The sequence below is a fragment of the Aedes aegypti genome, chromosome 2, assembly GCF_002204515.2.
Source record: "Aedes aegypti strain LVP_AGWG chromosome 2, AaegL5.0 Primary Assembly, whole genome shotgun sequence".
Lineage (NCBI taxonomy): Eukaryota > Metazoa > Arthropoda > Insecta > Diptera > Culicidae > Aedes > Aedes aegypti.
The window spans coordinates 1219756-1243576 of record NC_035108.1 but is presented as its reverse complement, the minus strand read 5'-3'; the positions used below and the strand labels follow the sequence as shown (position 1 = coordinate 1243576).

The 23821-nt window shown below is 37.5% G+C and overlaps 1 protein-coding gene across 1 annotated transcript in view; it reads right to left on the bottom strand.

Annotated features, from left to right (window-relative positions):
* Window positions 1-23821, bottom strand: part of LOC5566111 (feline leukemia virus subgroup C receptor-related protein 2) — a 242488-nt gene that overhangs the window by 9773 nt on the left and 208894 nt on the right. The window contains exons 6-8 of the mRNA XM_001650432.2: window positions 17416-17557; window positions 17158-17348; window positions 4737-4861 (exon numbers count right to left, since the gene is read on the bottom strand). Of these exons, the coding sequence (XP_001650482.1) occupies window positions 4737-4861; window positions 17158-17348; window positions 17416-17557 (458 nt within the window). The remainder of the gene's footprint in view (window positions 1-4736; window positions 4862-17157; window positions 17349-17415; window positions 17558-23821) is intronic.

Genomic DNA, 23821 nt, shown 5'->3' with positions numbered 1-23821 from the left:
GCGGTCGTATCTCGGAAACAACCTCTTACTTTTTCTAACATGTACAAGTGTATTAACGTTACCTTGCTATAGCGGAACGGTTGTCTATCAGGTTGGTCTTTAAGCGGGTTCCATAGAACATCACTTGCAGTGACTATGTCAGGGTGATCTTCCATTACCATCGTTTAGAAGATCTTAATGCTAGTAGGCCGACACCCACAAAAATGAGTAAAGAAAGTGGGTACCGACGTCCAATATGAGACTTTACTACATCCTAATTTTGTGCATATTATAGCTTTATCCTTTTCATAATAAATTCACCCTTCTTTTCGAAATAGGCTGTTCTCCAGAGCATTGCAATATGGCTATGTGAATCTCACCAAAATTAGAGGACAAATCCAAACAAAACTTAGTATGTAGATATTATTTGCTGAAAAAGTAGCTGCTATTTTATCTTCTAATACTTGAAAAATACATTGTTGAGCCAAACTCGTTCAATACTCATAAGAAATCGTACAATTATCTCCCCACTCTTCAACTAGAATAAGTCTCAAAATGTTATGTATTCGGGGTAGTGGCTATCGGGGTAATGACCCATTCGGGGTAATGGCGTTCGGGGTAGTGGCATTCGGGGTAGTGGTGTTCGGGGTAGTGTCATAGAGTCATTACAATCCTAGCCTTTTTTTTATTTATGACCTTTAGTCAAAATTTTAGTAAAAATATTATTTCAGTTAACATTTCGTCCCCATAATGCTACAACTAAAAAACTCGAAATTTTCGATTTTTAGAGTTCAATTCGTCTTAAGATAAATCTTAATTAAATCTGCCAGATATTCACATATTATAAGCGTGTGATACAAAGTAAAGAGGTCAAAGATTAACTTTCAATTATATTCTCTGTGATTCAGAGGCGCGTCAACGTTAGAAACCATGGGTAGGACAAACGTTGGCAAATATTTTGTGCACAGTGGAGCTAAGAAAAATTTAAACTCTATGGATTCCGAAACTAAAAATTGAAAGTTACTATATTTAAGAGCTCAAACGCAAAGGGTACCAGTCGTTACCACAAAACTATGAAAGCTTTCCGTCTTTACAGGGCTGCGTCTGGGTACCTTAAAAATAATAAGGATATTGTTGCCTGAAGAAAGAGACCTAAAATGTATCAAAAAGAGGCTGAAAAAGACCAAACAGGAAGCAAGAAAACAAAACGAAACCTAATAGAATCCAGGAAATAAGAGTTTGATTTTGATTCTTTATACCATCAGAGCAGATATTTCTGTAAGAACTTAGAACTTTTTTTTGAGAATTTTTCTTGATTTAACGATAAAGTTTAACTGCTAGTGTAACTGTATGTGTATGTTCATAATCTAAGAATATCACCAGAAATTATTTCAGATATTTTCTGATATTAATTCGGGAATTTATAAAGCTATTATTATATTAATTTATCTATGAATAATCTAAGCGGAATTTTGCTTCTTCTTCTTCTTTTTTCTGGCGTTACGTCCCTACTGGGACAGAGCCTGCTTCTCAGCTTAGTGTTATTATGAGCACTTCCACAGTTATTAACTGAGAGCTTACTATGCCAATGACCATTTTTGCATGCGTATATCGTGTGGCAGGTACGAAGATACTCTATGCCCTGGGAAGTCGAGAAAATTTCCAACCCGAAAAGATCCTCGACCGGTGGGATTCGAACCCTCGACCCTCAGCTTGGTCTTGCTGAATAGCTGCGCGTTTACCGCTACGGCTATCTGGGCCCCATAAATAATCTAAGCGATGAATAATTTTGCTTAGGATGCCTGAAGAATTAAGCCTGGATTTCCCAGGATGTATTACAGAAATTAAATTTCTATAAATCATTTAAATTCCTCCAAAAAATCTTCGAGAATTGTATCAAGAAAGTCCTTATTCCTCCATGATTTTGTTCAGTGATTCTTCCATAGATTTCCCTGGGACATCCTCCAAGATTTCTGGTCAGAACTTCTTCTGAAATTCAATCAATAGCTTCTCCAGGACTTCTAGGGATTTTCTATGAAATTGTCGTTCAGGATTTATATAAGATTTCAATTAGATATATATATCTACAGGAATCTTCAGCAACTGTCCAAGATATTTCTTCTAAGATTTGTATAGAAATTCCTCCACTAATTCTGTGAGATTTTCTGAAGTAAGTATTAAAAGTTTTTATTTTAAGGAATTTCTCCAGTGAAACACCAAGAATTTTTATTTTGAAAAATGAATCCGTGAGGTATTTTTAACGAAAATCCTGAAGTAACCTCTGATATAACCTGTGTAAGTTTTAAAATCATCCTCAATGAACAAGGACCTCTGCAAGAACTTCTGGACTAATGAGAAGTTTTAGAAGATTCCATAGATAATTTGCTGAGATAGTTGAAAAAATCAATCTTATTTCGGGATAGTATTCCGCAGGATTTGCTAAAGGAATTTCTCGAAAAACATTGGACATAATCTAGAAAGAAATTGTGCAGGAATGATTGGAGGAATCATTGGAAAAAATGCTGTAGTATGAATTGGTGGGAAAACTTAAATAGACTTTTGAAGTATGCATGGGAATGTTTTGAAAAACATTTGAAGAAAAAATTAGAAAAACTGCAGAGGTTATATATGGATTTAACGCTGGAGAATACTTGGAACACCTACTCCTAGAGAGTCCCTGGGAGGAATCGTGGATGAATTCTTGAAGGAATCCACATAAACAGGCAGAGGAGTTCTTGCAGAGTCTCTTGAAATATAAAAAAATATTTTTTTTTTCAAAAACTTTGGAATAAACCTTTGTGGATATCCTCAGGAGAAATTCTGAAAATCTGAGAAAATCTTCTACAGTAAAAACTGGAGAGTTCGGTTGAAGAATTAGTGAAAAAATATGGGAAAATTCCAGGGTAGTTGTGGGATAATACACAATAATACCTGAAGAAATCACTGGAAGCAGCATCTTTGGAGCTCTCATGGATTTCCTGGAGAAAGTTCTGGAGATAGCATGCTTTGAAAAATTGCTGGAAGAATTTTTGGGAGAATTGTTAAAGAAATCTCTAGGAGAATATCAGGAGAGATCCCTCTAGAAGACCTTGAAAGTATTTCAAATAAATTAACTATGATAATATTTGAAGTTTGGGAGTTCTGAGACGAATTTTTGAAGAGCTCGTTGAACCCGATATAGTCTATAAAGGTTTCTCTGGAGCCTGTACAATTTTACATCAGGATTCAATACAGCCAAATTAAGAAAAAAGAGACTTTGAAGACCTTCCATTGAAGTAGAGACTTTTAGCGGCCTTCATTGAAATAGAGCCAGGAAAATGTCATTTTTCAAGAATTAACTTGGAATACTTCCAGAAATTTCTAGAGTAATTCTGAATCAGCCAAGAACTTCTTGACACTCTGGGAGTTCTGTAGGAATTGTTCTGGAAATCTTCACGAGGTTCAGCTTTGATAGATTATATCAAGAGTGACCGCATGTTCAGAAATCGCTAGCACCACCACTCTCGACTGGTCTAAGATTAATTCATAACTACTTCCAAATATTCTTCTAGAATCTTCTGATAATTATCTATGGATATTCCAAAAACAACTAATGAATTACTTCCAGGAATGCTCACGGAAATTTGTCCCAGAATATATAAAGGGTTGGTCGTCGATATTTTCAAGAAATCATCCATTGATTCATTCAGAAATGCCATAGACGATTGCAGCATTAGCTTTTCTAACGATTAAAGAAGTTTCTTGTAATTCTCACAGTTTAGGTTCCCAAGATTTTCACGACACACGATCCACATTTTTGTATGGGTCATGCATAAACCATGTCACGCTTCACTAGGCATGAGAGACCATGATAAACCTTCCATTCTCTATAAGAATAAGTACGACGTTGATCGAGTTTGTATGTATATTGAACAGATGATAAATAGTTTAATTTCCTTTTCAAGCTTTCTGCTGTTCCTGTTCTTATTTTATGTTTGTTATATCGTGGGTAGGACAATCCTTTGACTGTCCTACCCAGGTGTTTTTGTGCGTAGTACATGTCCTACCTGTCCCACCCACTTCCCGCGCCAATGCTGTGACTAACCATCATCTTGTGAAACGGTAAAACTTTCAATGATGAATAGTTCGAAATTCTGATTTTCAAGTTGTCTAGTTGTAGCATCAAGGGGACGATTTGTGCCTGGTTTTCGATCATTTTACTTATTGTATGATAAAATCTTTCGTGTATTGGATAACACTTTTAAAGTTTATGTTAAGTAGCACTATGTGTTGCAAGTTAACCCATATTCTTGGTATGATAATCAAGGATACAACATTTCGGTAATATGAACTCTGCAGTTATGAACAGTTATGCTTTCATGAGCAGTATAGAACTTCAAAGTTGGAAAGTACTACAAGTTACCCCTTTTGACGGTAACAAATGAGAAACAACAACGCTCTCAACGTCTTCGCAGCCTTCTTAAGTGCCTACTAGGATCCCATCGTGATCGGAATCAATGATAACACTGTTTCCGATTTCTCCCAACCCAAGCAACGTCGGGGCGAGAAAAATTAATAACAGCTACAATGTGAGGCAGAGCAAACAGAGGGTCACCCTCCAACGCGCCGCTATAAAAGATCGGCCGAAGCAAAATATTTACTCGGCTGAATCGATTTCCGCTTCCATCACAAACCGCCCACCAACCAAATGGCGGCCCATCGATGTCAAGAGGAAACAAAAGCGCAAAAAGTGGGCGGTAATCGCCTCCGGAACTTACTTGAATCGATGGGTCTTATCGAGGACGATACCGCAAGCGACGGATCCAAGCATGCCGGCGAAAACGATACAGACGCCAATGCGGCCGGCGTCCACCTCATGGCCCGGGTAGTGGGTGAGGACGATCTGCGGAAGAGAGAGAGAGAGAAGGGAAACAGGGATGATGTCAGTAATCGCATATCATAGCGCACGGAATCCTTTTCTCGGAAGGACCCTCTTGGCCCGAGCAGAAGAAATTCTTTTGGCAGGATCATTTCAAGCTAAACGCATCACAGTTTAAACTCCATAATACGGTATCGACCTATGGCATCAAGTTTATGGTTACTAAGATGGTCCATACAAACAGCCTTCAAGAATACTTCTCTTAGATATATTTATGAGTGAATGGTTCCCTCGATATCGGCTTATGAAAGATTGACTGCAACACTGATAGAACATCTAAATGTATCGAATTTACATAATTATTTTAGGCCCCAAAAAACGGTTACCTTTGATGTAATGAAATTTGTGAATAAACCCTTTACAGTTTATTTCACGATTTATCCAAATAACAAACATACCCATTCCTATTCGGGCATTCCCGTGGGTGCATCTTGGAATTTAGTGAAACAGGAAAAGGCGCTTGATATGGGTTCTGCTACTGGAGCTGAATAGTGATGGTACTTAACTGTAATTCGCTATATCGAATTGGAACGTGAGATGCGAGTCAATTTCAACTACTCTGGAAGTGTCATAAAAGAAACAAAAGATAGAGGGGTAATCGTTGAAGTTCTGTCGTAAAGTGCATTTAACTACGCATACATCTTCAGGCGTTTTCCATTCCTGTATATGGCATGAGTTTCAATGCGGCGATTGAAGATTGTGGAATCTACATGGAAGTGGGAACATTTTTTCCTATTTTCTATTTTTCTTCTGCTCTCATTGAAAATCTTAAGCTGGTGAAATTATTTATCTATTTTTATTGTATTCATAAATTCATGTTTTGTGTTAATAATGACATTGATTGATATTTAATTATAAAACATCAGCAATTAACTTTTGGACTTAATCAAAAAAGCTATCCAAGTTATTTTTATACTGTCAAAAGGTCGTGCCATCAATGTAATGAAAAAAAAGTTGTAGCACACTCAGTGAAATTATACCAACTGATAGAAAAAGTTGTACAGTGGGATTCCATTTTTGGCATGCTCCGTTTTTGGCATGCTCCATTTTTGGCACCCCCCGATTTTGGCAACAAAATGGATCCGTTTTTGGCAACAATTTTGGATAACATCAAATTTTGTAAAAGTTGGTTAATGTCATTGTGTCTTTTATTTTAATCATTTGAAAAGCAGGTCAGCTTCACTCCTACCTACCGCTCCATCTTCGTCGATATTCACCTTCCCGTGCGCGATTATTTAATTCGAGATATTCATATGTCCGTCACGATTCATAAAACCATTAATCTCTATAAGTATCTCTACTAGAGTTTCAAATTCTTTTCTCAGGTATTCACACTTTGTGACCAGCCTACATGAGCCTGCCGCTAGGTGATAAAGTCAATAAAAAACATTTTTTTTTTCAGATTTGGAGCAGCTCGTTTGAACAAATCACAAGTTTTCACACAAGAGCAACAAAAAAGTATGTGATTCCAAAAGAGTTTTTTAATCACAAATTTAGTCTCGCCTTTTCGGTTCACTGTTCTTGTTATTGCATTTTTTACATACAATGCGTATGAAAAAACATTCCGCAATAATAGAAACAAATCAAACAAAAAATCATATCTCTTAACTTATTATGGCATTTTTTTAAATAAACTACGTTATTCAAGTAAATTTCTGAAGTGTCAACATATAATCCACAACTTTGACAGTAACTAGAAGAATGAATGGCTTCTTCTATGCACCATTTAGTAACATCACCATGACAAATACAAGCACAGTCTAAATTATATTTTTTCTCAATAAGATCATTAAAGCGTGCGATGAGTATGAGTGTTTTAGCCGTTTATGTGTTGTAAGAGTTTGTATGTGGATTACGATGGCCAATATTAATCAAACTACAAAAGTTTTAAGTTACACCGAACAAATTTGTTCATTTTGACCTCCAGAAGCTATTGTGAAAATTTGAGCGACAAATTCAAGAGGACGGAGCTAAACGCTCCAAGTTTGTATGGAAAAAAACGGCAATATAGAAGAAACTGTAACAAATCGAAAGTCTTTCTGTGTAGTAACAAAAAAAATAAATACCTTGGGAAACCATAATTCGGGTTTCACCCTTGGGTTGAACGGTGATTTTTAAAGAAACGATCCAAATTTCCATACCAGGAGTGCTCATGCTGGTGTATACTGCATTCCATATCATTATTTTAGTCAAGTATGTTAGCCGCATGAAATAATAAAATTGCTCCTTGCGAGATCTTGGTAATTCCTATCTAGGTATAGCAGTATTCTAAGTGGATCCTAGAGAATTCTTTCGAGATGCTTTGTTCTTATAGTGGGCTTATGCATGAGAATTTTTAGAGTGGATTCTTGAATATATTGAGCAAAATCAGGGTATCGTTCATTAGAGGTTTCTTGTGGGTTCCTGAGAATGTATAGTTAGTTATTGCGGATGCTGCGCGAAATCTGGCGATTCTCAGTAAACTGCTTAGATTTCAAAATCGCCCTGTGAATTTCTAGCGCAATACTGTGGATTATTTTGAGTTATTGATGTTATTTTGAGTACCTATTTCTGGTGAATGTTGAAGATTCCGAATAGGTTTCCAGATTAATTTGGAGATTACCACACTTTGGAGAATTTTCATTGGAAACTTGAGAATTTTCAACAATATCGCAGCGGAATCTTAGAATGTACCCAAAATTCCTAGTGAGCTCTTGGGCAGATGTCAATTACTATCTAAATCTTAAGCAAGATCCTGAGAGTTCTAAACAAGATCCTGTAGATTCCTAGCAAACCACTTCAATGTACTAGCGGGTCCCTGTAGATTCTTAACGACGACCTGAAGTTTCCTATCAGGCTTTTGGGGTATCATAGCGAGATCTGGCGAATTTCCGTTGATTTAAAAAATATGGTTGATTTATAACATACAAGTCTAACTTCGAAAACACAGTTAAACTCATTTCAAAATAAACTGATAAGCAGCTTATTTGTGAATTGTACGAAATTAAGGACCACAGTTATGGATCATGAGAGCCTCATACAGCTGAGTGCCTCATGTTGAGCACCACTGTTCCATACCATTTTGTATTAATTTCTCTTTGAACTCAACATACCATCCATATTACTATGGTAAATCCTATTGAAGGCTTAGTCAATGTTCCGTGAATTTTTGTGTAGATCAATTGATTTCAGCTTTTTCTGTGCGCCGTTTTGACTGCAGTCAATCATTCGATATGAGATGCCTCACTGTGCAAAACATAATTTTCAAGAGTCGTTTCCAAATAACCGCAAGGCTTTCAAAGATGCTGATGTTTTAGGTTCATTAAATAAAAATAAACATTTTTTATCGTTTTGAAGTCAGGCCATTTTTCGGTTCTATAAGGATGAGGTAGGAATGAATGAAAAAAATGTCCTTATAATTTTTTTAGATTGGAAAATTGGGTTCCGATTTTGGCACGGTTCCGTTTTTGGCAACTGAAAATTTCGACTTTGTTGCCAAAAACGGAATCCCACTGTATCTACAAGAATGCTTTTTCAATACACTGTGTGTACTTCATTAAAACTATCAAAGAAAAAAAATCATCAGATCAATACAACTTCAGGTTCTATACATGAGTTTTGAAAGATTTACAGGAACAAGGCTGGCGAGTGAACCTTCATCCAACCATGAAGAAGAATACCAAAAGCATGAACATCGCTACTCCCGGCCACGCCCATCTTTACCGTAACTTTGGATAAGGGAAGGAAATGTTGATACAGCACTTACTTAATGAGATGCTACCGACTTAGGACGCCCTCATATGTGCCACGGAGGTGGAGGTTGGGATAGGTTTGTAGTCAAGATTCGCCTTAAACGCTGACGATAGAGCGAGGGCATTTGTTGTTTAAGTTGTTTTTTTTTTAAATTTTAATCTTTTGAATGCCAGCGATCAAAAGAGAAAACATTTGTTTTATTTATGGTATAGATTATTTTGCATCGCATAGTACTATAAACCGGTTTTGTTAATGTGGAGTAAGCTGTGGTTATCTGCTCAGTAATAAATAAAAAGCTGATCCGATCCTTCGAGGGCCATCGGAACAAGAAAAAATGAACAAAATATAAAAATAAATGAATAATATGTCGCGTGAAAACGATTAACGTGTAGCTAAACAAAAGGAGAACTATGTCATTGCAGTGCACGAAATAAAAAGTAGGGGAGTAATTTTCTGCTCAGTGATTTTTAAGCAGAACCGATCCCTATAGAATCATCGCGTACAATGATTCAAACAAACGCGTACAATGATTCAAAGTTGTCTTTATACTATGAAATGCGTATAACAATTGCCTTTTCGAATTTAGTTAGACAGAGGATGTGTTCTACATTTTAGCGAAATAAAAAGAAACCGTGGTTTAGACAAAGAGAAGGGAGAAGTGTGGAAATCTAAGCAAAACTTTTAAACTTCAACTCTTCCTCAGTGTACCTAACTAATCTAAGAGTGTTCATATCTAAAAAATATTTGTTTTCCATGTAGATTCTTGTTGGTCATCATCACAATAAAAAATATAATTGACGATTAAGCTTTCCAACTGGAACAAACTCACCTATTTCAATATTTTACACGGCACGGTAAATGGCTGGGCATGGCGTACCATTGGTACCTCGCGTACCTACAGGAATAAAATAGACCCCATTGTGTGGTCCTTAGCATCTTGCCCAGCAACTCCTATCCCTACCTCTTCGTGGTACTGGCCGGGGTACGAGTAACCTTGGGGAAGATCGGGTAACCAACCCCCGGTGGGAACTCTCTTGCTTCTGCAAACCTTGAGCGTCTGTACTCCATGTTAGGAGTGGCTCACATCAGCGTCTGTTCCCCATGTCAGGGGCGGCTGATCATCGTCCGAGTGCCAGAGAAGGACTTTAAGCTATGGGCCTCCGAACATTTAGGGGGAATGGTTCTCCAGAAATCTAGGGGGTTGGTGTCAGGCCCTGCAAGCCAGCCGTAAAAATACACCAGCACAGGAACGTCAACGAGAGAATATGGACCGGAACAATCGGCAAAGACCACAGCGACGAAAATGGACTAGCGATTGGAAACTCGGTACGTGGAACTGCAAATCTCTCAACTTCATCGGAAGCACACGCATACTCTCCGATGTAGTGAAGATCCGCGGTTTCGACATCGTAGCGCTGCAGGAGGTGTGCTGAACAGGTTCGATGGTGCGAACGTTTAGAGGTAATCATACCATCTACCAGAGCTGCGACAACACACGTGAGCTGGGAACAGCTTTTATTGTGATGGGTGATATGCAAAGGCGCGTGATCGGGTGGTGGCCGATCAACGAAAGAATGTGCAAGTTGAGGCTCAAAGACCGGTTCTTCAACTTCAGCATCATAAACGTGCATGGCCCTCACTCCGGAAGCACTGATGATGACAAGGACGCATTTTACGCGCAGCTCGAACGCGAGTACGACCGCTGCCCAAGCCACGACGGCAAGATCATCATAGGAGATGTGAACGCTCAGGTTGGCCAGCAGGAGGAGTTCAGACCGACGATTGGAATGTTCAGCGTCCACCGGCTGACGAACGAGAACGGCCTACGACTGATAGATTTTGCCGCCTCCAAGAACATGGCCATTCGCAGCACCTACAGTGAGAGGCAAAATAAAGTGCCCACCTTACCAGTTTTCGAATTTCTCTCATTGATTTGGTTCAAATTAAAGTTAACACACCTAAATCTTTTGTGATATTTTATTTTTGATGTTCTTTTAAAGTTGCACTTACGAAATTTTGATTAAAAAAAGAATTTTACTTAAAGAAAAAGAAAATCAATTTGTATTGAAAAAAAAGTAGTGACAAAAATAAGTGCCCACTTCCTTCTTGGCCCCAGAAAAGATGATTTAAGAAAAATAAAAAGCAATTTAATAGTTAATGTGTCCTCCTTTGGCCTTAAGGACTTGCTGGAGGCTCTTCGGCATGCTTTTCACCAGGTTTTGTAGGTGTTGTGGATCTAGTTCTTCCCAGGCGCGCTCCAAGGCTTCAAAATAATTATTTTTGTTGGTAACACCAGTTTTTTCAACCCTGGCATCGAGAATCGCCCACAAATTCTCGATGGGGTTGAGGTCTAGGCTTTGTGGAGGCCATTCCAGCGGTTTAATCCGACAAGACCGGAAAAAAGACTTGGTCTTCTTTCCAGTATGCTTCGGGTCGTTGTTCTAGAGAAATATGAATTTCTCTTCAAGGCCCGTCTGGATCAGCGAAACCTCCAGATTTTCCAGCAAGATGTTAATGTAGGAATCTGCCGTCATTATTCCGTCGATTTTCACGACGCTTCCTACTCCACTCCATGAAAAACACCCCCAGACCATCACATTTCATCACATCACACTTCCATGCGTCACCGTTCCTTGGATGTGGCGCTCCTGAAGCTCGAGCTGTCTAACCGAGAGCGGCGGGCTCGTGTGTGATGCAGAGCACCACATCCAAGGAACGGTGAAGCATGGAGGAGGAAATGTGATGGTCTGGGGGTGTTTTTCATGGAGTGGAGTAGAAAACCTCGTGAAAATCGACGGAATAATGACGGCAGATTCCTACATTAACATCTTGCTGGAAAATCTGGAGGTTTCGCTGATCCAGACGGGCCTTGAAGAGAAATTCATATTTCTCTAGAACAACGACCCGAAGCATACTGGAAAGAAGACCAAGTCTTTTTTCCGGTCTTGTCGGATTAAACCGCTGGAATGGCCTCCACAAAGCCCAGACCTCAACCCCATCGAGAATTTGTGGGCGATTCTCGATGCCAGGGTTGAAAAAACTGGTGTTACCAACAAAAATAATTATTTTGAAGCCTTGGAGCGCGCCTGGGAAGAACTAGATCCACAACACCTACAAAACCTGGTGAAAAGCATGCCGAAGAGCCTCCAGCAAGTCCTTAAGGCCAAAGGAGGACACATTAACTATTAAATTGCTTTTTATTTTTCTTAAATCATCTTTTCTGGGGCCAAGAAGGAAGTGGGCACTTATTTTTGTCACTACTTTTTTTTCAATACAAATTGATTTTCTTTTTCTTTAAGTAAAATTCTTTTTTTTATCAAAATTTCGTAAGTGCAACTTTAAAAGAACATCAAAAATAAAATATCACAAAAGATTTAGGTGTGTTAACTTTAATTTGAACCAAATCAATGAGAGAAATTCGAAAACTGGTAAGGTGGGCACTTTATTTTGCCTCTCACTGTACTTCCAACACAGCCTCCCGTATCGATACACCTGGAGATCACCACTGCAGACGGAATCACAAATCGACCACGTTTTGATCGATGGACGGCACTTCTCCGATATTACCGACGTCAGAACCTATCGTGGCGCTAACATCGACTCTGATCACTATCTAGTGATGGTGAAACTGCGCCAAAAACTATCAACATCATTGTACGGTATCGACGCCCGCCTCGGTATAACCTAGCGCGGCAGGCTCAACCGAATGTCGCTGCCGCATATGCGCAGCATCTCGAGGTAGCGTTGCCGGAAGAGGGCGAGCTTGACGAAGCCCCTCTTAAGGACTGCTGGAGCAAAATAAAAGCAGCCATCAACAACGCAACCGAGAGCATCGTCAGGTACGTGGAAAGGAGGACATGTAACGATTGGTTTGACGAAAAATGCAGGCAGGTTTTGGAGGAGAAGGATGCAGCGCGGGCTTCAATGCTGCAGCTAGGAACGCGACAAAATGTGGAGCGATATAAAAGAAAACGAAAGCAGCAAACCTATTCCGGGACAAAAAGCGCCGCCTAAAAGAGGCGGAATGTGAAGAAATGGAACAGCTGCATCGTTCACAAGAAACGCGAAAGTTCTACGAGAAGCTTAACACATCCCGAAAAGGCTTCGTGCCGCGAGCCGAAATGTGTAGGGATAAGAACGGAAGCATCTTGATGAACGGACGTGAGGTGATTGAAAGGTGGAAGCAGCACTACGATGAACACCTGAATGGCACGGAGAACACAGGCGCCGAGGGTCACGACAGCGGAGGAAGTGACTACGTTAGCACGGCGGACGAAGAAACCCACCTGCCCCACATTGAGGGAAGTTAAGGATGTCATCAACTTGCTCAAGAATAACAAGGCTGCTGGTAAGGATGGTATTGGAGCTGAACTCATCAAAATGGGCCCGGAGAGGTTGGCCGCCTGTCTGCACTGGCTGATTGTCAGAATCTGGGAAACGGAACACCTGCCGGAGGAGTGGAAGCAAGGGGTCATATGCCCCATCTACAAGAAGGGCGACAAACTGGAATGTGAAAACTATCGTGCGATCACTATCCTGAATTCCGCCCACAAAGTGCTAAATGAGTTTGTGGGAAGTTATCAAGCTGGTTTCATCAACGGCTGCTCGACAACGGACCAAATCTTCACTGTACGGCAAATCCTCCAGAAATAAGTAGATGAAAAAACCGAATTTAGTACTATACCATTTAATTCCACTAGAGTTTGTATCCTTTGACAGATACGCGTATTTCGACCTCAACCGTAAGGCCGTCTTCAGTGTCGTGTACTAGACTAGACTCATGGAAAATCATGGACGAGTACAGCTTTCCCGGGAAGCTCACAAGACTAATAAGAGCAACGAAGGACGGTGTGTGGAATAGCGTGAAGGTTTCGGAGGAACATTCCAGTTCGTTCGAATCCCACCGGGGACTTTGAACTACAGAAAGGTATCGAAATCATTCTCATTTTTTTTACTTAACTCTCGTTAACAATAGGAGGTAGTTCATCTAAAAAGACCTTGCTATAAATTTATAAGGATATTGATAGTAAAAATCTTGAGGAGTCATGTTTACTTCGTTCCGTGTTTTTTTTTTCAATTTAGCTGGTGAAAATTAGTTTTGGCGGATGGTACCGACTATGCCACGTGCAAATGTTCTTCAGAAACATGTTTTTCAATGTGATAAAAGTGTTTTTTTTTTTGCCGCTATTCGATTTGCTCGCATTTTGCTCGAGAGTGCTCTGTGTTTCGAGCGACTCTTTTTTTATCCCTAATTTTTGTTATGCTGATTCTAAAATTGAATATGGTTCGTGGATGCTCGATTCGGGATGGTTTATGAACTGCAGTTTTTTGACAGTTTTTCATGCGGTCTGTGCATTTTGATAGGCAGTGCTAAGTTAGGACTCACGCTTTTGTTCATTGTTAGAGGAGCGACGGATTGCAAAGGAGTTTCGGAAAAGGAATTTGGTGAGTTTGTTCTGATCAGCAGCGCATGATCACAATGCGTAAAGATAAACCATTTGTCGGCCAGAACGTTTACCTATGACACTACCACCCTTTCTATCAACCAATCATCTTTTCCTATTCCCCAGCATTCGCAAGGACGTGGCCAGGGCAGCTCTCGACTATTAAAAGAAGCGTCAATTTTATCTAAGAGTTAGAGATTAGTCCCAAGTTTCTGCCTTTGATAACACTCATACAATTATCTAGGATTGTACCACCAACGAATTTGTGTGAAATGCTTAATGCTAATGTTAATGCTAATATTGATAGTAAAAAACTTGAAAACGCTAGCTGGCTTCCAAATAGGCTGGAAATAGAAAATTATACTGTTCAATTCCAGTGAGTTCGATGGACATTTCTCTTCCGACACAAAGCTTGAAAACGGCTCTCTCTAAGTCCACTAAACTCATTTGGCTTAGTTTTACGAATATTTGAAATCGGAATTGTGTCGAACTTACTGTTTGAGAATATAATAGCTCAAAATGTTAAACAACGCAGGAATGCTGAATTTATACGCTAGATTGCATAGAGCCATGCTTTCAATGTTTGTACGGATAATTTGCGGATACCCTGTAGCTCATCAGGTTCTTGAGATATCCGTTAAATGTTGGTACTCCAAGACAATCCGGAATAACTACGGAACCACCTGGACCATATTCACGACTTCTTCGGACCATAAACTAGCAGTGCATTTCTCTAGGGTCTAACCATTTGAACAAAATCCACCGATAAGCCAAAACGTTATGTAAATTTTTTGCATATGAAATGGGGCACACTGGGGCAGATCGCTGTTTTCGACGGCCAAAACCTCCAGTACTCTGGATATACACCCTAGTGGTTTGGTGTCGTCGACAAAGTGTTTTGGAATACTTGTACAATATTTTGACACATTCAGATTTGATCTAGATAAGTGAAAACTGATCTAGATCAGTTTTATCTTTTGATAGGAGCGTCCTAGCAAAAAACTTTCTTCTGCAAAGTTGTTCATTAAGGCGTTTTTGACATTTCTTCGGAAGACACTTACACTCTATCACTGACGTGGATTACGATACATGACAATTTAGTAAAAACAGTCAAAAAATCGATTTTGACCATTTTTTATACAAAAAAATGGTTAAAAAATATTTTGTCATCAAGTATTGAAGCTTGACTATAACAAAGTAAATTTACATCATTTACTAGCAAAATTTTCAGATTTTTTTTATATTTTTGGTAAAAACAGTTTAAAAATAGTGTTTTACAAAATCCATGATAACTCATGAAGCGGCAGATGGCGGCAGTTAATTTTTTGTATACGACTAGTCAAGAACATAAGTATCATTGTCGCGAAGAAGTGGGGTCACGTGGGGCTTTTTTGTTGTGGTGGTTCGAAAATTTGATAAAAATATGTTAAAAAATGCTTATATTTGAGAAACTTTTCATGAATTTATATTTTTCAAATGTATTTCTGAAACATATTGCATGTTGACGAAGTGTTTTGAATAAATCATCTTGGGGTAGGTGTACCAGTTATGGACAGAATAGTTCCCTATTTTCCCATACATGACAATTTAATTATTCTCAAATTTTCAATCATTCCACAATGATCGAGCTGCATATAAAGAAGCGGCCAAAGCTACCAAAACAGTTTTTTGATATTTTTATGGTTTTTATCGTTTTTATATACCTCATGTATTATATTATTATGATTCCTAATTGAAATTGAACTCAAATTTAAATTTCTTTGGCTTTTATGACGTCAAACTGACTGAAGTCAAAAATTGAAAAATGTAACAATAAAATAAAGTACAATATTCATATTTGAGGAATGTAATATTTTTTCAAAGTTACGCACTATCTGAAAGCTTATGGTTCAACACTTTTATCGAGCATGAGGATAGAAAAAAATATTTGGTTGAAGCTTCAATACTGTTCAATATTACACTTTAGTAATTTTGATGATTTTGAACATGAAAAACAACTCTTGTTGCGTCATGTCGCCGCCATTTAGAATATTGCACTTTAAAATGCATCCTTAGATCTTACGTTTAATTTTTTTGCAGAAATTCGCTGATTTGCAAGTTAGAGCTATTTGAATAATTCAATATTTTTATACATTTTCATGATATTTTTCTTACAAAGATGATATAAAATATATATCTAATCACTCTACATACATATTTTGATCAATCTCTTTAAAATACAAACAATATATGTGCTTTCAGCCAAATTTGGTTGCATTTCTAATAAAAAAAATAAAGTTACGTAATATGTGAATAACCCCTTCTAAAACGAAAAAACGCCAAATAACATATTCAGATTACATATTTCATCGATTAAGGCGATAAAACTAGTTTTGGCCAAACTTCGCTTTTTTCCGACCATAGTGCATTCTGTATTTTTAAGTAGTTTGATATCAAATCTATCTTGACGTTAAAACATTAAAAAATAATCGAAATATGAAAATCTTCGTGGAAACACATATGGCCAAATAGGGAACCACTAGAGCTTTATCTGGTACACTTTCCCTATATGTTGTTTCGATGAAGGTTCACTGAAATGCTATGTACTAGTGCTCCAAACACGCGGTACCTATTTACGTCACACATGCGATAAGTGTACTTTAAAGTATATAAATAATACACAAATAAGTCTACTTTGAAGTAGGTTCATCAGATCTATGCCATTATCCTGAGGAATTACGAAATAAAGGAACGTTTATCAAGCTTAAAATTAGACTTGAGGTTAATTGCCTGTAGGGAATGAGATAATGAGATGTTAGGGATTGAAGTTATTTGAAAAATGTTAGTAGGCGATGAAATACTAGGCGTCAGCAGTCTTGTTAGGAAATTTGCAGCGAACGGCTGTACAATAAAAATTGTCCTGTCATTAAAGAGAACGAACGAAGATTTATTCATGTCCTCTTCCATTGAGCAGCGATCAAAATCTCAAAACTACTTCCACCGATAAATCAAACCCCGGGTCACGACAGTGCCCATAACCTTCTTTGGACAAACAGCAACCGCGATCGGTGAGTTGTTAATAATTCATTGCAAAATCACACTAACCTGGTTCAAAAGAGTTGAGATGGCGTAGAACACGCCGACATTCATACCGTACGACACCAGCAGAAGGACGTAGTTTCGGTTCAGCATGAGCCGTTTAATGGAGTGCAGGAACGGCGACGACTGCAACGGGTTCGGGGTCTTGGTTGCTTCCTGGGCGGCCGATGGCGGTGTTGGAGGAGCCGCCTTGAAAACTGTCGGGAAGCACAGATTACCTTGTGTGAGAAAAAAAAATTGATCAAAGACGCCAGAGATACTTACAGATGAGAACCAAGATGACCAGCAAACTGGTGAACCCAGCCACAATGTAGAACATCAGTTTCAAGTCATCGCCAACTAGATTCAAGTCGGTGTGGTTTTCGACAAGTATGGGAGGTAACAGGAAGCCTACTGCGATTCCGAGCTGAAACGATTGAAGTTATTAGATGCATATTCTTCCGGTGGAAAATTAATTTCCCAGCAAGGTCGTTGATTAAACCGCATATGAAAAAGAATCTTTGACATTCGCGTGGATAGGCAGCCGGCAGGATTAACTGCTTGTCCTTCTAGCGTGTGAATGAACGTTAATAAATTATGCACCACATGTCGCCTACATAATGAAAAGCAGCACCAATGGCCTGCTGTCAGTGGAATACTCGCTCACCAGCTGATACCCGGAAACACGCCTACTATGTGGCAACTTTTTCCAATTAAAATTACTTCAAACCGTTGACGTATTTCTGGTTGCAATACAGACATGGTGGTTGGAGGCCGCCAATAGTGAGATGGTTTTTTGTAGATGAGTCGTACTCCCAAGTTATTACACGACTGCACCACAACATTACATGCAACAGTCCCGACAAAAGCACCATCAGCTATCTAACTTTTCTGAATCTACTGTCGATGCACGGTTCTGTGACGTACATTAATTATTTTAGTTGGCCGCTTTTGCAACCAACGTGTCTACCTCTGAGTGGAATTTAATTTGAAGGCTTTTAGTGGAGTACTATGACAAAAAATTCATCGGAAATGATCGAGCCAGCAATGCCTGAACCATGTGTGCATTGTGCAATGTAATTAAATTACAACTTTACAGTGCACCCAAAAAAATCTGCTCTGGAAATTGAAGAGTTCGTTGGCGAATTCATGAAGAATGCCTACACCGATCGCACATGAAAAATAAATTACAGTATGTATAGTATAGTATAAATTACAGTATGTATAGTTTACATTGTATACTTAAACGAGATGAATTTCACATTTTGTTTGAGTGTACAACATTCCCATACCAAGTTCGATGGTCAGAATGGACCGCATCCCAGGTCCATTTTCACACTTAAGCTTTTTTGTCCACTTGCTCGTTGAAGCGGGAACCAGCCAGCCCAAACACAGCCGCAATGAAATTTACTCCGTCCGTTTGCACTTCAGAGCAAAAGCACTTTCAAATGCCGAATCGGAATGGTTTGGGGGCCTTTATTCTCGTTTCGGTGGTGACAATTAATGCCATGTGTTTCGTCGGACCAAAGTCCATTTTTAGTGGTAGCCAACGTAAAAGTTTCGCATTGACTGCTGGGGAAATGTTTATTTTACTATTATGGGATTTTGGATCGTAAATTGGAAAGTGTTTCGAAGGTGGCGAAAACAGCGATTAAATTTGTGGGTAAATTGCTGAATTCACTGAATTCGAATAAATACAGTTTGGCTTTAAGTTTCAAGCCAAAAGAAACCAAGTTTCATCTTTTATTATTGAAGTTGCTGAAGCTAGAAAAACATAAAAATACACCGTGTCTAGTTTATTTTCATACAAATTTGGGGTACTTTTATATCACACTAGTCTGTTTGACCTCATTAGTGAATATATGTTTAGAAAGGTGTTATAGTACTGATTTACTACAGAGTGCTTTTTGGAATTAATTCAAATAGAAACCTATTTCCTTAGCTCAACACTTCCCAAACTTTGTTTAAGGGAGCACACTCATAGGCAGAATCAAATTCAATCTGCAATTGTTTTTAAAATTTCATCAATATTTATCTTTTTGAGAAACAATAAAATTTAATCACAATTTTTTTAGTGCTTTGATTTCAACTTTATAAACTAGAACCGTATAAGTTCATTACATGTTAAGTGCAAAAAATGACTTTATTGGACATTTTATAATATGTCATAAGCAGTAATTTTCATATTTCCTAAAACAAGCTATTCTATGTTAGTATTAGACTGTCAGAGGTATATGGTATACTAAAAATAAAATTATACTACAATCAGTAAAATCATACCAAGGCAAAAGAGGTGTGTTCCTTTGAGAAAATCTCACAAACAAGGTAAACTGAAATTGAAATTTGAAGTTTATATAGAAAGTCATATAAAAAGCACTTCGACAGACTTTAATATCTTTATAAACAACATTTCTGAAGGATGCCGTCACTATAGGTTTTGGATCATCTATTACATAACATAAGTGGAACTAAAGCTCAAAAAATGGTACCCACTTTAATAATTGCATGCTGGTATAAGGACATCGAAATGGCAATAAAGTTGTACCACCAATACATTAATCGACATTGTATTGAATTAAACCGAAGATAACCTATATCAAGAATGGCAACGAAGGAAAAAAAAATATTTTAGGTACAACTTTACACAGAAAAAAATTCGTTCTCGTATACGTGAACAGCAGACGTGAACTCGTCAACAAGCAAAAATACACCGTGAACTAGATCATGTAGCTATGAACGCGTTGCCTAGTTCCGAGAACGTTCATGTAAACATGATAGTAGTTCACGGTGTATTTTTGACAGTTGAGGGATTCCACGGAGGCATGCAAGTCGATTCTGATCGACCATTTCAAAAATATCTGAAACTTTGCACAGTTTTTCAGTTCCATCTAAATCGTCATTTTCCGATATCAAATCTTCAAGTTGAGTCACGACTAACTTTTCAAAAGGGTGTATGTGAAAATGGTTCAAAAATATTAAAAAAGCTGCACAGCAAAAACGGTTCGTTCGATTGTTAGACAACTAAAGAAACAAAGTTAGACAACTAAATAAAGATTCCAAAAAAAATACACACAGTAAAAAAAAATTTTTTTGCATTAAAAAACATCATTTTTGTTACAAAAACTCAAATATCTCAAAACCCTATCGGAATACCAACGTAATTTTTTGAGGGAAAACGGTCCATTATATTAGCTATCTACCATTAAATTTGGTGATGGTAAGCCAATAAACAAAAAAGTTATGACATTTCAAATATTTCACAAATTTGACACTTAGTGAATTTTTTTTTTTCATTGTTATTTTTTTTTAGGACCGCAGTTTGTTGCTGAATTTTTTGTTAAGGGTACCACATGAGGTTAACAAGTTGTTTTCATGATATTTTATTTAATTATTCATAACTATTATAGCATCTATTAGAAAGTTAGACGCGATCCAGTGTTGTGATCTAAAGTCTTGATAGTGTCATATTTTTTATTGTACGTAACTGAAGAAAAATTCTCTCAATAGTGTTGAAACCTTTTGATAAAAGAAACCTATAAGAAATCTAATATTGAAGACAAAAGCTACAAAAAAAGTTTTCTATACAGGTATACGACTAGTTTACCTGCAAAAAGTTTACCTCGTAGAGAACAAGGCGGGTCTATACCCAGGTGATCTAGTATACGTAAAGCAGGTCGGTTTTCTCGGCGCTGGTTTTCTCCACAAAGTTAAAATCTGATTACACCTGGGTATAGACCCGCCTTGGTAGAGAATAGACTTTGTTAATCATATTTGGGAGAAAGCGAGTAACTTCAACAGCATCAAAAACATGATAGGTACATACCATGAACATACTCACGAAAAAGCTAAAAATATACTACCACTATGGTTATAAAAGATTTAATTGTAAAAATTTTCTCCAGTCAAGCAAACGACACCAAACTAGTCAGTAAAAACTTAAAAGTGATTTTGTTTATTAAAATCTAACGAGCAACATGAGTAGTCGCTTTCTCAACTGTTGCAGGCCGTTTGCAGAAAAAAGTGTTCGAAAGAGCTACGAAATCTCACCGAAAGCACCATAGATAAACTGAAAGCGGCTGGTTATGCTCCAATGTCTACATTGAATACAAATTTACGCATTTGTACGTCCTGCCGTTTAAACGTTGACAAACGGGCAATCTGTACATCATCGGTGGATCAGGTTGCAGGAAGTTCGAAAACAACAACAACTGAGGAATTACTAGATGCACCGACAACAACTGAGGAGTTACCAGAAGTACCAAGTGCAAATAGTCTTGCCACGGGTACCATCAGCGACATCTGTTTCAACAAATCAATCAGAAGATGAGTGCATCCAGAAGGTCAACATCGAACGCTTCAACGAAGGGATAGCTGGAATAAAAGTGACTCCGATTGAATGGACGAAGATGGGTTACGTCAATTATCCCGAGAAAAAATACCGTGAAATCAACGAAGCTGTACGAAGAAACCTCTTCAAATTAGGACCTGAGGATGTGGAAAATACAGACTACGATGAGGTAATTATGAATATGAAGGAAAGGTTCTCGAATCTAGCCACGACAAGGAAAGAAAAATTATTGATTTTGACGATGCTGCCAAGCTCGTGGTCTATTCAAGACGCCATTGATGAGTTCAAAACCAATAGAAATACAGCAAAAGAGGCAAAACAATTCAAAAATAACTGTCTTGCAACCAAAAATGCTAGGTCGAGTACTTCATTAACAGATGAGACAAAAGATAAAATAATTCAATATTTTGAAGACGATGAAGTAAGTAGAGCTATGCCTGGCCAAAAAGATTATGTATCTGTAAAAAAAGATGGAAAGCGTCAAGCAATCCAAAAACGATTAATGATGACTACTTTGAAAGAAGCGTATACACGCTTCAAGGAAATTAACGAAAATATTAAGGTAGGTTTTTCCTCATTTGCAAGCCTTCGTCTAAGGCAATGCAAGCTTCTATCCAATTCAGGAACACATAATGTTTGTGTTGCACAACACACGAAAATATTAACCTAATCTTACAAAGTTTGAAAAGAATCAATTTATCAAAGGATATTAAAATGTTAACTGGTAGTCTTTTGTGTGAAAATACAACATCAAATTGCTATCTACAATCTTGTTCGGATTGTCCAGATTCTTCATCATTGGAAAATACTTTATTCGCTGAGTTTGAAGAAAATTATATTGATCAGTTATCATTTGAGCAATGGGTGACCACGGATAGGTGTGACCTGGAAACTATTGTAAAACCTGTAGATGAGTTTGTGTCATTTTTTTGCTTGAAATTAGAAAGTTTAATTCCTCACGACTTTATTAAAACAGAGCAATCCCGCTTTTTAAAAAATACGAAAAATACATTACAAGATGGTGAATTTTTAGTCATTTTTACAATTCATCCATTCGTTATTCACTTCAATGGAAGTACGCAAATTAAACATTTTAGTTTTATTGTAATTTCCGAAGATTTAAGACACGACTCAGTATCTGTAAATTTGTTCATTGCCAAAATGATTAACTTTTTACGCGTTGATAAGGATAAAGACATCAGAAAGATATATTTCATGTCTGATGGAGCAGCATCGCAGTACAAAAACCGTAAGAATTTTTCGAGCCTATGTCAATTTAAATCAAAGTACGGAATTGATGCAGAATGGCATTTTTTGCTACGTCACATGGCAAAGGTCCTTGTGATGCTATTGGAGGAACCATAAAGCGCATGGCCACAAGAGCAAGTTTAGCCAAAGAACGTGAGCATCCAATTAAAACTGCAAAAGAACTATTTGATTGGGCGAATCGCAGAAAAGAAGAAGATTTAACAAAATTATCATTTTGTTTTACTACTACTGAAGAGTACGAATTAACGGCATCAGAGCTCAGCGAGCAATATAATAACGCGAAAACGATCCAAGGAACCCAAAAATTTCACTGTTTCATTCCATTGTCAGAAAATAAAATTAAAGCAAAACTATACTCGAACTGTACTGATAATGATGCAAAAGTATTCGATATTGTAAAAAAATTGAATAACAATAAATAAATAAATAAATAAGTCTTAATGAAATGTTTTCATGATCTCATAACACATACCCAAATCCAAAACTTTTAAAGTTTATATATAACATTTAGAAACTCATCGATCATACTCTAAAAAAAATATCCTGGTAAAAAAAAAATTATTTTCGTGTAATCTGTTAATTCATTTTAATTTATACATATATACATATACATATAATATTTATACATATACATAATATTTATACATATAATATACATAATACTAATGAATACATGAAAACGACTTGTTTAATTCACGCAAGGCCCTTAACAATAAAATCAGCAACAAACTGCGGTTCCCGTAATAATTTACACCGAAAAAAAAAATTTTTTTTCTACTAAATGTGAAAATTGTGACATGTTTGAAATGGTAGATAGCTAATATAATGGACCGTTTTCCCTCAAAAAATTACGTTGGTTTTCCGATAGGGTTTTGAGATATTTGAGTTTTTGTGTCAAAAATTATGTTTTTAATGCAAAAAGAATTTTTTTTACTGTTTGTATTTTTTTGGAATCTTTATTTAGTTGTCTAACTTTGTTTCTTTAGTTGTCTAACAATCGAACGAACCGTTTTTGCTGTGCAGCTTTTTGAATATTTTTGAACCATTTTCACATACACCCTTTTGAAAAGTTAG